This window comes from Trachinotus anak, unplaced genomic scaffold (genome assembly GCF_046630095.1).
Source record: "Trachinotus anak isolate AG129_WGS33_773 ecotype Australia unplaced genomic scaffold, CSIRO_AGI_Tana_v1 ptg000028l, whole genome shotgun sequence".
Lineage (NCBI taxonomy): Eukaryota > Metazoa > Chordata > Actinopteri > Carangiformes > Carangidae > Trachinotus > Trachinotus anak.
The window spans coordinates 13,789,280-13,803,285 of NW_027273879.1; the positions used below are offsets into that span (position 1 = coordinate 13,789,280).

The 14,006-nt window shown below is 43.3% G+C and overlaps 1 protein-coding gene across 1 annotated transcript; it reads right to left on the reverse strand.

Moving 5' to 3' along the window:
- Positions 1-1,064: 1,064 nt before the first annotated feature.
- Positions 1,065-5,231, reverse strand: nefma (neurofilament medium chain a). The gene is made up of 3 exons (XM_071466626.1): positions 3,999-5,231; positions 3,033-3,157; positions 1,065-2,904 (listed from the first exon to the last, which is right to left on the reverse strand). The coding sequence occupies exons 1-3, from the start codon at positions 5,055-5,057 to the stop codon at positions 1,212-1,214; spliced, it is 2,877 nt and encodes a 958-aa protein (XP_071322727.1). The 5' UTR covers positions 5,058-5,231; the 3' UTR covers positions 1,065-1,211.
- Between the last annotated feature and the right edge of the window lie 8,775 nt (positions 5,232-14,006).

Consider the following 14,006-nt stretch of genomic DNA (forward strand, 5'->3'; position numbering starts at 1 on the left):
TTATTTTGTAGTTAAAATGATTTAATGATTACCCTATTAGGATAGGTGACCATAATACCATATGTCCAATGACCATATCTTACATAAGATGTGACTAATTTTTGAATTAAAGTCATTCATTTCACAGTCAGGCACTTATTGTAATTCTCGTCTATGCTAAATTGCAATACTTTTACCTGTAACCAACAATTTGACATAGTAGGCACCTGTGCATACGATTGTAAAGCATATCGTAGTAGAATAATACAAGATGACAAGACACAAGTTTTTGTTTTTTTATTCATTGACATTTATTGAGCAAATGCTGCTGGGAAATTGTTCATGATGAGTAAAGTCATGGGATTGCAAACAGTAGCACCTCATGTATTTCTGTATTTAAATTCAAGTCCATCCTATGCATACAAGAATGCGTGTATCTGCGCATTTACAGTTATTTTCAGTTGCACTCAGGTAAACATAACAGACACTGATAAAAAGCATGTTTAAGGCTAAGAGTTTCTTCAGTTTGTTAAGCTTTAGTTTGCTTCAGTTACTGGATGTACTGTATATGGTCATGTGTTTATCATATCGCTGCCTGTGTCTTTCTTCGCTATATGTTGTGTATTTATTTTCTTTTTGGCTCAGTTGGTATCTTCATATGTCAAGTAAGGCTTCTTCAGTAGAGCACGTGTCTACATGGAGGACCTTTCCTCCTGCCTGTCCCCCTCTTTTACTTAAACTCAAAAATCCTCTTAACTTGAATAATATTTCTCTCACTCTCCCACCCACAACGCACGTATTCCTTTTATATATTTACTCCATTTACAGTGTATTTCTACCATACATACAGATAAGAGGGGAAAGTACTCCCCTCCCCTGAGCTAGCATGCAGAGACCCCCCTCCCTCCCACCCGTGAGCTCACCCATGAACTGCAGAAAGACAACATAAGAGGATAAAATGTCTCAGTCACTTGCTCCTGACCGCGGCTGCAGCGAAGCCCATTTAAAGCTTTCACTCAACATGCATGTTTGAAATTTGTAGCATTTAAGTTTTGGCTTCTCTCTATGATTTGTTTTGTATGTTTGAGAGTGGCTATCTTTATTACATCGCTCTAGCTGTATGATTTTCTTTGTTATGTTAGTTCTGGGTTGATTGCTTGTCTTCGTGTCCCCTCCTCTGGCCCCCGCCTCCTACTCCTCCTCGCCTGCAGGATCAGCCGTCTGGAGTCTGCTCAGTCAGCCTCTGTCACCTGCTTGATGGACTGGGTGGAGTGCTTCTCCGTCTTCTTGGTGGAGACCATCTTCTCCTCTAGCACCTCCTCCACCTCCTGCACTGTCTCGGTCACAGTGACAGATTTGGTGACGTGCTTGGATCCGTCCTCTCCGGTGGTGATCGTCTCCACAGTCTTGGTGATCACCACTTTCTGGCTGCCGTCTTCCTTCACGGGGCTCTCGTCCACACCGTTAGTGATCACGTCGACTTCTTTCCCCTCATCCTTCTTCTCTTGCTCTTCTGGGCTGCTCTTGTCGATATCGCCTTTCACAACAACATCCTTCTTTTCGACCTTCTTGTCTTCAGTCTTTTCTGATTTCTCTTCAGCAGCCTTAGGAGCATCAGGCTTGGGTGTCTCTGCCTTTGGGGATTCAGCTTTTGGGGACTCAGCTTTTGGAGATTCAGCTTTTGGGGATTCAGGTTTTGGAGATTCTGACTTGGGGGACTCAGATCTTGGGGAGATGGGTTTGGGAGATCCGGCCTTCGGTGAGCCTGCCTTGGGAGACTCAGACTTAGGAGATGAAGGCTTAGGAGATTCAGATTTAGGGGATTCGGGTTTAGGAGATGCAGGCTTGGGAGATTCAGATTTAGGGGACCCAGGTTTAGGAGATGCAGGCTTGGGAGATTCAGATTTAGGAGACTCAGGTTTAAGAGAAGCAGGCTTGGGAGATTCAGATTTAGGAGACTCAGGTTTAGGTGATTCAGACTTAGGGGATGCAGGCTTTAGGGATTCAGGTTTTGTCACCTCTGTTTTGGCAGCTTCTTCCTTCTTGGCCTCAGGCTTTGCAGCTTCTGTTTTCGGAGCCTCAGTCTTGGCTACCTCTTTTTCTGATTTGTCATCTGCTTTCTCATCTACCTTCTTCTCCTCTTCCTTTTTGCCTTTGTCTACCTCATCTTTTTCCTCTTTCTCATCTACGCTTTTGGATGCTTTGTCAGTGCCTGCATCTTCATCCTGATCACCACCCTCCTCTTCAGCACCGGCTTCCTCTGCTGCCTCCTCCTCTCCTCCGCTGCCCTCTTTGTCTCCAGCCTTCTCTTTGTCAGGAGAGGCTTTAGACTCTGGCGCTTTGGAGCATAAAACTGTCTCTTCAACTTCCTCCTCCTCTTCCTCTCCTTCTCCTTCTTCTCCCTCATCACCTCCCTCTGCATCATCCCCCTTTTCTCCCTCATCCTCTCCCTCCGCCTCGCCTTCTTCTTCCTTCTCTCCCTCCTCACCAGCTTCTCCCTCCCCCTCTTCATCCTCATCACCTCCCTTTCCCTCCTCCTCTTCCTCCTCCTCTTCCTCCTTAGCGGGTGCACTAGAGCTTACTTTGGCTTCAGCTGCGCTTACAACTTCCTCCTCCTCTCCTCCATCTTCTTCCTCCCCTTCTTCTCCCTCACCCTCTGCTTCCTCATCCTCTCCCCCCTCCTTCTCCTCTTCCTCATCTCTTCCCTCTCCGAGCGTGGCAGACAGCTCTTGTGCTATCTCTGCTAGGGCCTCGTCAATGTCGGTCTTGTCATCCTCCACCCTTGTCTCCTCAATGATCTCCTCCACAAACTTGTGCTGCACCTTAAGTTTGGGAGTTTCTGATTTAGGCTTAGAGATTTTGGTGGTGACTGTCTGGCGGTAAGGGAAAGTGCTGAAGTGGGTCTCCTCACCCTCTAGGAGTTTCCTGGTGGGACAATAAATGTATATACAATACTTAAAATGAGTATATAGTATAGAGAATACTAATATAGAGAAGAGGGGAAATTCTGTAAAATGACAGTAAATGTGGTTTCTAAACTAGTTTTGATATACCTGTATGCAGCAATCTCAATGTCCAAGGCCATCTTGACATTGAGGAGGTCCTGGTACTCACGAAGGTGACGTGCCATCTCCCATTTGGTGCTCTTGAGCTCATTATCCAGCTGGTGAATTGTCTCCTGAGGAAACACAGAGCAAAGACAACACAAGGTTGATTAAGTACAACAAAACTACATGCAGGAGAGAGCTACGTTCTCTTTTACCGCTCCACAGTTGTGCAGTTTTCAAAGTCACTGCGTGACGAGACTCACGGCAGCGATTTTCCACTTTCAAAACCTTTTTTTTTTTATAATCGACCTTGCTTCAGTGAAACTCAACCCATTTCAATGTATCCCTCTTTTATTATAAACTGTGAAGTCTCTGCTCCCCGAGAGCTGATGCTGTAATATATTCTGACGCAATACAGTACTCTGGAGATATTGAATGCCTCTTTTTCAAGGGCAGCCTCCACGCTTGTTCAGTACACCCCCACCTACGCCCCCAAAGTCTCAGTGATGTGATGCAGAGCCAATGAAGGCATCGACCCGTGCCTCTGACTCAGCAAGACAGAGAGAGAGAGAGAGAGAGAGAGGGAGAGAGAGAGAGAGTCTGCTGCAGTGTCTCCCTTTAACACTTGGAAATCTCTCAGGCTTGGAAAAAAAAGTGAGCTCAGTGCTCAGTGGCAAATGTAGGATCATTATGCAGCAGAAATGTTTTAACACTCAAGAACTAGAAGTATGATGTTTTACTATTCACTGTAAGACAGATGGATGTTTTTGAGTGCCTCAAATAAAAACTGCGTCACTAAGACAGAAAAATTGAAATTTTGAGCACATTAACTTGTGGTTAAGTCAACACAACCCCCGATTATTAAGTTTTAAACACCCCCAAAAAGCATCTGTAATATCACAACACACCAAATAAATATTTATTCAAACTATAATCTATCTCCAAGCTCTCAACTCGGAGCTGCTTCCTCACCTGCAGGCTGGCCAGGTCGCTGTTGTGGCGGTCCTCGATGTCGTTCAGCTGCCTCTCCAGCGAGTCTCTTGTGCCGCGCACAGACTCCAGCTCCACCGTCTTGGACTGCAGCTGGCGCCGGTAGTCGGCGATTTCATCACGGGCGGACTTTATGGCGTCCTTGTTCTGCTCCGCAGCCTCGGTGAGCTTGGCGTAGCGGCACATGAACCAGTTCTCCACCTGCTGCAGGTTGTGGTTGGAGTGACCCTCCAGCTCGCAGCGGATCTCCCGGAGCGCCTCGGTGATGTCTGTCTTCTGGAGGTCCTTCCTCTCCATGGTCACCTGAGAAGCCTGAATCTGGGCTATGAGGTCGCTCACCTCTTCCTCGTGGTTGTTGCGGATGAAGGCGATCTCATCCTGCAGCGACTGAACTTTCTTCTCCAACTCAGACTTCACCAACTCCGAGTCGCCCATGTCCTTCTTCAGGACACGGATTATGGCCTCTGTCTCCTCCCGGATGCGAGCCTCTTCGTCAAAGCGGTCCCGGAGCCGCTGGATGTCCTCCTCGATATGATCGGTGTCGAGCTGAATTTGCGCCTTGTCATGGTGGATCTGCTCCAGCACCGAGCGCAGCTCCTGCAGCTCCTGGTCATAGTGGTCGCCCAGCTGGGAGCGCGACACCTGCTTCTGCCGCAGTGCCTGGATCTCCGACTCGATCTGCTTGTTCTGCTGCTCCAGGTAGTGCACCTTGTCAATGTAAACAGCAAACCGGTCGTTGAGCCCTTGAAGTTGCTCTTTCTCATTAGATCGCTTGTAGTCTCCGTTCAGGATGGAGGTTTGACTATAATCAACGCTGTCGGCGGAGCTGAGCACCGTAGAGCTGTACGCCCGGGTTACCGGCAAATTCACGCTCCTCTTGTAGGACGCGGTCACGGTGGAGCCGGGACTTGCCCGGGACCAAGACTGGGAGCGGAAGCCGCTGGAGGGGGTGCCGCTGGAGCGGCTGTAGCCGTAGGATGTCGTCCTAGTATCCATAACTCTCCGGAAGGGGCTCCCTACCGTGTCCACCGGGTAACTCATCCGGTCAGACCAGGGGATGAGCGCAGGAATGAAGGGGGACCTTGCAGTTGGTGGAGGCGTGTGGAAAGTGTATATGTGGGTGTATGCGTGTTATGTGTGTGTGCAGGTGAGGGGTGTATGGCTCGCACAGCGACTGAACACTGCTCTGTCTGCTCCTTATATATCTGAGGCTCTGTCTCTAACAAGCCAAGTCCAAGCAGTTTTGTTTCGTCCATTGATGGAAGGGAGGGGAGGGCACATCCCCCTCCGGCTGTCTGCTAATGGTCCAGGGTCCCATTCACTCTGAACCACGTGGGCTGAAGGAGCTGTGTGGGTGTCCGATGTAAATGAACAGATAGATAGATAGATAGATAGATAGATAGATAGATAGATAGATAGATAGATAGATAGATAGATACTTTGAAATGAGTGTCAGTCACTGCTGAATTGATCCTGTAATTTCAGCACCATGGAGAGCGACCAGCAAAACAGCAGTCAGATGTTTCCTCGGCTGAAAAGCTCTGTGATAAAATGACAGCTGTAGTTTTCCCTCACTGCTTATTGAAGTGAGCTATGAATGCAAGAACTTGAACAACTCCACCATGACAGTGTCTTGTATATGTTAAATATTGCTGACAGAGTCTAATGAATGTGAAGACTTTGCCCCGCTTGTCCCGTCACTAGAACCTCTCAAACCAAGAGAGCTTAGCTGACACCCAGTGATCCATGGATGTTTGTGGCAGGAGTGACATAACATTATATGAATGATACTAGGCTAGTTTAATATATTTCCTCATTTCTGCTCTAAGATTCATAATGAAAAAAGAGAAATAAATATTTCTGCCCTTTGTGTGTGTGTGTGTGTGTGTGTGTGTGTGTGTGTGTGTCTGTCTGTGGGCACACTGCTCCTAGGATGTAAAAGGCTCTGTTTATTTTAGCCTTTGGTTTGTTTCTACACCTTACAGCACTTCTCACACACATGCACAGTTTTGCCGTTGATGCTACTGATGTCACATTATGAAATGTTTAGTTTATTTTCTTAATAATAAACAATTTATTTGCTGACATGTGTTCCCATTTAAATTTCACTTTCTAGGTTTAACAATTGTACTATTGTTCTAAGGTTGTTTTGCTACACTCTTTGTTGCCTAAGTAGATGCATATTTTGACTATGAGGTATTAAGGGAGAGGGAACAGTGCATTTGGGTTGTTTTTGCAGTTTAAGTGAATGGCTTTGTTCTGAGTGTATCACTTTGGATTAACAACTTAAGGTTTGTTATTGTTTCTACCTTGGGCTTGGCAGAGAGAGCTTTGGTTCTGGTGTTTCGTGTTGTTGTTGTGTTGGGATCAGGAGGGCCACAGGGTGAAAATTACAGGTGTGGAGTATTCCCTGGTAGGCTGTAGTGGCGGCCCCCTTTGGGTTTGACAATGACTGTTGTAGTGTTATGGGCAGCGTGGTCAAAGCAGGCTTGGGTGCATGAAAGCCCACCACAAGTAGCCACATGAAGACTATAGATAGCACCTGGTTAGTAGCTTGGGTTGTGATAGTTAACATCAGTGAAATCTGACAGGTCATAAAAGTTCATCCAACTATTAAGAGGGTAGATTGTACAGTCTACATGTGGATGTTTTTACCTGCAGCGTGTTGTAATTCTGGGACATTTTCAAATATTTTCTCCTGTATGGGGGACACTTTTGCAGTTTAATACATGCATATTAAACAACATATTTGTAGGATCCTCAATATATCAGGTGGTGCAAAGCTATGTGAGATTTGTGAGTTATCCATCCTTTTGCTGAGACATTTCCCCTGAACAGTGAAACATCAGTGTCAGGCTGCCGGTCTGGTGGCTCGGCCTCACCGACAGGCTATTGATCTCCTATCAATCTTGATGCTTCCCTCTAATCTCAGGTCACTCCGGTCAGTGCGAATTGATTACCAATCATTGGAGGTAATGCACCAAAAAAACTGCTGCATCAGTTCTTTGTGAGGATCCATCACTTATTGTATTTAATTCTGTCTAAATCATCAGTGCACTCATCTACAGGTGCAGCCGTATTGTTGATTCCTGCAACCTGAGTCATCCTGATCATCTTGCACTCAGAACTTGAATTCCTGAAAACTATAAATCAATAGATATGCATCTTAGAATTGATGTCATTTGAAAGTCTGCTTGTCATGGATCTAGAATGTGAGCAGAAAACTTTTCACTGAATTAGCCATTTGCCATAAATCACCTGTCTGCATTTCCTTGTCCTCTCTCATTCGCTTTCCATTGCAAGGTTTAGTCAAGCAGAGCTAATGCATCAAGCACGGCCAATTTTAGATTGCTCCAGAGACAGAAAGGCAGACAGAGAGAGAGAGAGAGAGAGAGAGGGAGGGAGAGACGGTCACATTTACTTTCTCCTCCTGTGTGTGTGTGTCTGCCTATTTTAAGCACCAACTCCCTATGTATTGTCAATGATAATACTCCAGGAGCCACACCCACAATCTCCTCACTTGCTGACGTTACAGTGTCCTTGACCACTGCCCCATGTCTCACTCTGTGCGGGCCCTCTTGCTGGCTGCAGGATTTCAGACGAATATATTTCACTGTTGGGGTGTTCACACAGAACCTTGAGGTGCTTTCGGATGCCCTGTGGTGGCGTGATGTACACGGCGGAACCAGGGCGTGAGAGGGATGGGCAAAAACACGGAAGGCATTCAGCATCAGCTCTGGGCTCCAGTGCACTGCAGAAGGGTTGGAGTGTTTTCAAATGGCACTGCAGCAGAAACAGGCTCTAGCAGGCAGACGAGCCCAACCCTGTGAGCACCCAGTCTGTCCCAGCCTCCAACCTGCAGAGTTCACAGAGTTAAAAAGAGCGCATTCCCCTTTGAATGAGGTCGAACGCGGGCATCTTTAGGTGACATAGCGCGGAGGCGTGTTGTTATATATGCTGATACAGAGACTACAAGGACAGCATGACCTTTTATTCAGCTGATACATTGTTGAGTAGCATATATAAGTAGCAGCGTTGCGGGATAATAAAAAATAATATATGTTGATATCCTTTGATAATAAATCAAGTGACATGCATGAGGGCAGATAGCCAGGATTTTAGATATCCTGAGGTATAGAGTCCAAGTCCCCTTGAAAAAGTTTTTAATTTGTAAATAGTAGCTATGGACCTAAATAGTGTTTCTAGTGAGACTTTGTAACTTTTACTGATTAGCCGCCACTGTGACCCCAAGTGGCAACTATAGGATAATGGTAAATGCTCCAATACAGTGTGAGTGTAGCACAAATAGACAGACTGATAAGCTTAGCAAATTTACTTAGTAATTGTAGTTACACAGTAATAAGAGTAACATTAGTAAACATCTGCCATTGTAAGCTTCTGGTTATGGCTGGACCAAATAAGGTTGTAGCAGCAAATGTCTTTAATTTTTCTTAATTTTCTGTTTGAATTTGTTTAAGTAAAGTTTTGATTGCAGAACTTTTACTTGTAATAGTGCTGTGGTGTTAAGGTAAAGGACCTGAATATTTCTTCCACAGCTGCTGTGATGTGTTATACAACCAACATGTCTGCCAGTTACATTTCTGTCCCTAACATATTCATGAGGATGAACAGAGAATGTCATGAGCCAGCGGAGAGGAAGAATGACAATGAGATAGCGAGGGAAGCAAAGGCTGGGACCTTAATTAAGATTCGCATTGATGATGCTCAGCCCACTGCTGCAGCGGGACCTCAAAGGCTTACAACTTCTATGTATGTGTGTGTGGGTGTGTGTGGGGCCAGAAGATTAATGATCCGTGTCATGGGCGGTGTCAATACTGTGATTACACTGTTTCCACATGCTGTACATAAGCTATAGTTGAAATAAAAACAATGTTGTTTGGAAGTATGTGGACAGCCAAATATAAAAACTAGAGTTGATTGTTGAATTTTTCATTATAAAACATCGGGCCTTAATATGCTGTTGTAACAACCTACACAGCAGGGCTTTTATCCCATTCAGCCGCAAGAGCATTTAAAAGCTCCACTACTGATGTTGGCTGATAAGGCTTGGCTCACAGTGGGTGTTCCAGTCCATCCTAAAGGTGCTCGATGGGAACAAATAACAACTTGGCACAAGCCAAACTGGGAAAACCATTCTTTATCGACCTCACTTTTTGCCCTGGGGCATTATCCCATAACACCAAGTTGAAGTGAAATGTTGTCCACAGTAGCATTAAGACTTTCCTTTATTTGGAAATACTGTAAGTGGCTGAGCCCAAAACATGAAAAACAGCCCTAGAACAAAAGTAATCATCCAAATACTTTTGGCTATATAGTCAACATCATAAAACCAACCTTTAAAGGCCCTTTGGTGTAGTTTTACTTTTAATTGTACATATTTGAAGGGGTTGTATTGAATCTGTGTCTGTGTGTGTGTGTAACTACAGCCACTTGCCGTAGTGTGAAGCAGACATAGAGCACAGGCTTGGGTGGCTGCAGATGGCCAGACAGAATGACTTGACACATACACAGCCATAAACTCTGGAAACCAATGGGAACAATTTGTTCTTTCTTTCTTTCTTTCTTTCTTTCTTTCTTTCTTTCTTTCTTTCTTTCTTTCTTTCCACTACGTCCTCATGTTTGTGCTATCACGTCCCATTCTTTCCATCTATATCCCCAGCATCTGTCCTCCCTCCCTCTGTCTCTGTCCTGTCTCCTCTCTGTCTCTCTTCCATCACTCTGTCCAGCTCAGACGTCTCTTGTTCATCATGATAACATTATTGCTTTTCCACCATTTACCAGACTAGCATCCATCTGCCACATCTGGCATCTTTTACCTTCAGCTTAACACAAGCAGTTGCCATGGAGGTGACCTTCACGGGATACGGTGCATAAACGTGTTGGGTAGCAAGGCAGCAACTACGTTCTGATGCACCATTACACCTTAGGCAACGTGTGCTTCCAGTTTGTCATGAATAGTAAGGTATTACAGAATGAAATCATTAACTTGACATAAAATGTCCAAAATCACCAAACATATAAATTTGGCTATATTTACTTACAAAATGATCGCTCAGAGAGAAAGTTAGAAGGGACAGTTATTATTTCTATTTTTTATTTTTTTGATGTTGCTCACACAGTGGACGGCAGCCATCTGGCATCTACAGTAGTTTAGCCTTTATTTACTTCAATTCCAAAACATAACAGACTTTTATGACAGGCAGGTCTTTGTGTCTAACTTCCTCGATTTTATGTGTACAACTGGTCATAGCAGTATTTTAATACGAAGCCTTGTTTTCAGTCACTCCCATTTGCCGTGTTAAAGTTATTGTACTATGTGTTAATACAAACTCAACACTTCTTGTAATCATAAAAGCCCTCTAGCATTTAAGTCAGCAGAAACCCGTTATTCCTTAACAGGGCTTTTATTGTTGTGCTGTGCTCATATCTGGTTGCTGGTGTTTCTGTTATTTACATGCTATTCAGAGCTGCTAGTTTCTTCAGATTGGCAGTTACCAATGACTTCTCTCTCTCCCTCCGTCTTTCCTGCTCCATGCTCAGTGTGGCTTATGTTAAGTTATCCCTCTGCCTCCTTTAGTAATAATGCTATATGTAATGAAAGTAGTTTATTTGCTGTTATGGACACAAGGCTGAGTGTATAAGTCTGCTTCCCTGCAGTGCCCAAGCAGCCAGGAAACTAAAGCAGCTTGGTAGACTGCGTGTTATAAGAGGTGCACCCCTATACATGGTTCATATACCAGGTTTATTCCTAGTCTTGTTTTAAAAAACTTTCTAAATCTAGTGACAATGGGGGCAGTGTTGGCAACACTGCAGGCTATAAACACGTCCCTAGTAAGACCTGTTTGTACCAGAAACTCCAACTCAGTCACGTAGCATTTGGTTGACCAATGGTTGAAATATGATCACTCAGTCAGTCAGTCCAGAATAGGGTTAGGGTTAGGGTTAGTTGCAGTTCAGCCAAAAATAATGTTCGTGAAATGTTTTTAATTAAAAGGTGTGTTTGGAATGTTTTATTACAGCACACATTTTCCCTTATTTGCATCAGTGTGTACACATGTTTGTGCATGTGTGTGCCTTTCAGAGCCTGAACAGTGGAGGATTTAGATTATTGCATGTTCAGCTCCCAGTTGATGTTTGTTGTATATTGATCAACATTTTACCCCAGAGGTTTTCAGAGCTCTGCTGATGCGCATATTGGGCAAAAAATCTATATGCAAGGTGTCTTTTGGGTTGAGAGAGAAATTTATTGTAAAACACAATGCTGAACCTGAAAGACTGAGGTCCCCATGATTATCCTATTAATATATAAATATCGATCACAAACAAACAGTGGAATGTAACCATATGTATGGGAGAGATTATCGTAATTCACTCCTTTAACATCTTAAACCACAATGATCTGTAAAAAAGTCACAAAACTTTTACTTGAATCCCAAAGATACCCAATATGTCAGACTGAATTTGATGAAAATATATATAAAGTTATGCTTTGACAGTGTATCACTGAGGTTGCTGTATATATGCATCATAAGTAAAAAGATCAAACCCACCAGGGCATTTGTCCATATCTCAGTATTTCCGCCTTCCTGACCCTGTCTGTGGTACTCAACCCTAAGATAACACAATCCTACTGAAGAAAACACAAATATATAGTTTCATGTTTGAACAAGGCTCAGTAATTTCCCAAAACAGCTGGGAACTGTAGTTCTCTGCAAACATTATTCTAACAGCAGTGAGCGCATCTATTTGGGTCTTATAGTGTAAAGTTAGTGTTACACTTTCTGCATATGCGACTAGGGTCTGCTTGACGTAATTCAGTCATAAGAGGATGTTTTTTTTTTTCTTTAAATGGAAGTTGTTGACTATAAGAGAAATCTAAATCAGTGATGTATCTGTTAAGAGACAGTGAGATTAGTTGATTTTACAAAGCTTAAAGCTACTTAAAGGGTAACAAAAAGGAGGCAATGTCAAGGGGTTAAATGGTCATCCAATTAGCAGAAATGCACTTGGAAGTATAAATGTAATTCATTTTTTACCACCAAGTTTTTATTCCATTGTTTTTATACTTATATTCCTGTATTATATTCCTGAGGAAAATGTTGCACTTTTTACTGCACTACATCAATCCGACAGCTGTAGTTACTTTGAAGATTACGTCATTTTATAAAGTTAATATAAAATCCTCCTCTAAACTTTAGTTATTTGTTACAGACTAAGTGCCCAGCAGTATAAGAAGTAGTAAAATTTGCTGCACCCTGGCATACTAGCATATTTCTTTGCCACAAAATGCAACAATTCACATGTGAAGTAAAGGCAAACAATAAATCACCATCAGAATTGACATTGAGATTGTGGGCAGAAAAGTGTTGGTGACAGGCTGAGTCATCACTGATTTTGAAACAATTCAACATTCGTAATGGAGCTGAAAACTTGAGACTGCAGTATTCTGCAAAGGGCAAAGCTCTGTTGGCTCTTGAGATGGATGGGTGAAAGGTGTAAGGTTAAGAGGATCAGATGGTGAGGTAAGCAGGGTGTGACAGGCTGTAGATCGCTCTATGGGGTGAAGTGAGTGGGAGGTCTGGAGGCAGTGATGATATCATATATATTCAAAAAAAAGAGCAACAAGAGTGAAGGGGGAGGAGGAGGGTCCATAGGAGAAAAGAAAGGGAGGGGTTGCACTAGGATCTGCAGTTTATCTGCAATGCATCAGTAGCTCTCTCTCTCTCTCTCTCTCTCTCTCTCCCTCGATGTGTGTAGGTCGGGCAGATACGGCGTCTTTTCTCGTAGGTGATCCTCAGTGGACGGTTAAGTAGCCACAAAAATAAAACTGTTCCACATTCTCCTCACTCAGGGAAAACGGCTGGCAAAAACCCAAGAAGTAGTTAGTGTGTGTCACCTCTCACACACACCATCATAACACCCACAAACACACACAAAAAGATGCCATCAGATTGGACTTGTATGAAGCCCAGTGTTCAGTGAGTATAATTTATGTTTATATTTTACCAAATTAATGATGGGAATAACTGTGGAAACAAACAACAAACCTAGGTTGAAGATGCACAAACACACAAATCACTTGCTCTTCTGATAGGTGTAGAACTGCAAACTGAAACAAAAAGACATATCGTTCATTAGGTTCTTCCTCAGCAGGGAAGGAATCAAGTTTTCAATAAAACATCAACATCAGTTTCAATCTGCCACCTTCTAATGAAGTTATGCAACAAAATATATGACAAAAAAAGTGGGGAGAGAGGTATAAATCTGTTGGCTCCCTGAATAAATGCAAAACCAATTTAAATTACACACACACACACACACACACAAACTTGTTGTCCAACTGATGAAAGGAAAAAACCATTAAGTGTTGATTAACCAGTGATTTATATTGTTGTTTGCACTTTATGCAGCACTTGGTGCTACAGATAAATGAATTAGGTCTAGCCTGATAATCAGACTCCTTAGGCTATCTATTATGATCATATTTGCTCTGACCTCCAGTCACATCGGCATCAGTGACTCAGAGGTTTGTACTCTATGTGTTCCAGATATTACACTCTCTGTGATTACACAACAGCTATCAGTATGGTTACTGTAGCCTTGACCTTCATCTGTGTGTACGGTAACGTAAGTACTAGCATTGTTCATCATATTGCAAATGGGTCTTGATGTTTACCAGTATTATTGCTTTGTGGTAATGTTTGATTGTCTGTATTTCAGGTTAGCGTTAGCATTTTTCTTAGTCCATTATTTACAATCCTGCTGACCTTTTTCCAGTAAGTATACCATCTGTTTTTGCACGGATTTCCTTTTCTTCAGGCAACAATTATATTATTTTTATCACTATAATATAGCAGTGAAGTTGGGGAGACTTGAAACACAGTTAAGTTAGCCATAATTACCAATTTATCATCCCTGCACTGAAGAAGTGAGATCAAAACCTAGAACATATGTTGTGTGAAAACCAAA

Excerpts from the sequence above, each read along its gene's own strand:
- nefma (XM_071466626.1), bottom strand. The coding sequence starts at position 5,057 with ATGAGTTACCCGGTGGACACGGTAGGGAGCCCCTTCCGGAGAGTTATG. Across the intron at positions 3,158-3,998 it reads GCGACCTGGCCAGCCTGCAG|GAGACAATTCACCAGCTGGA; the intron begins GTGAGGAAGCAG and ends GTGTTTCCTCAG. Across the intron at positions 2,905-3,032 it reads ATTGAGATTGCTGCATACAG|GAAACTCCTAGAGGGTGAGG; the intron begins GTATATCAAAAC and ends TTGTCCCACCAG.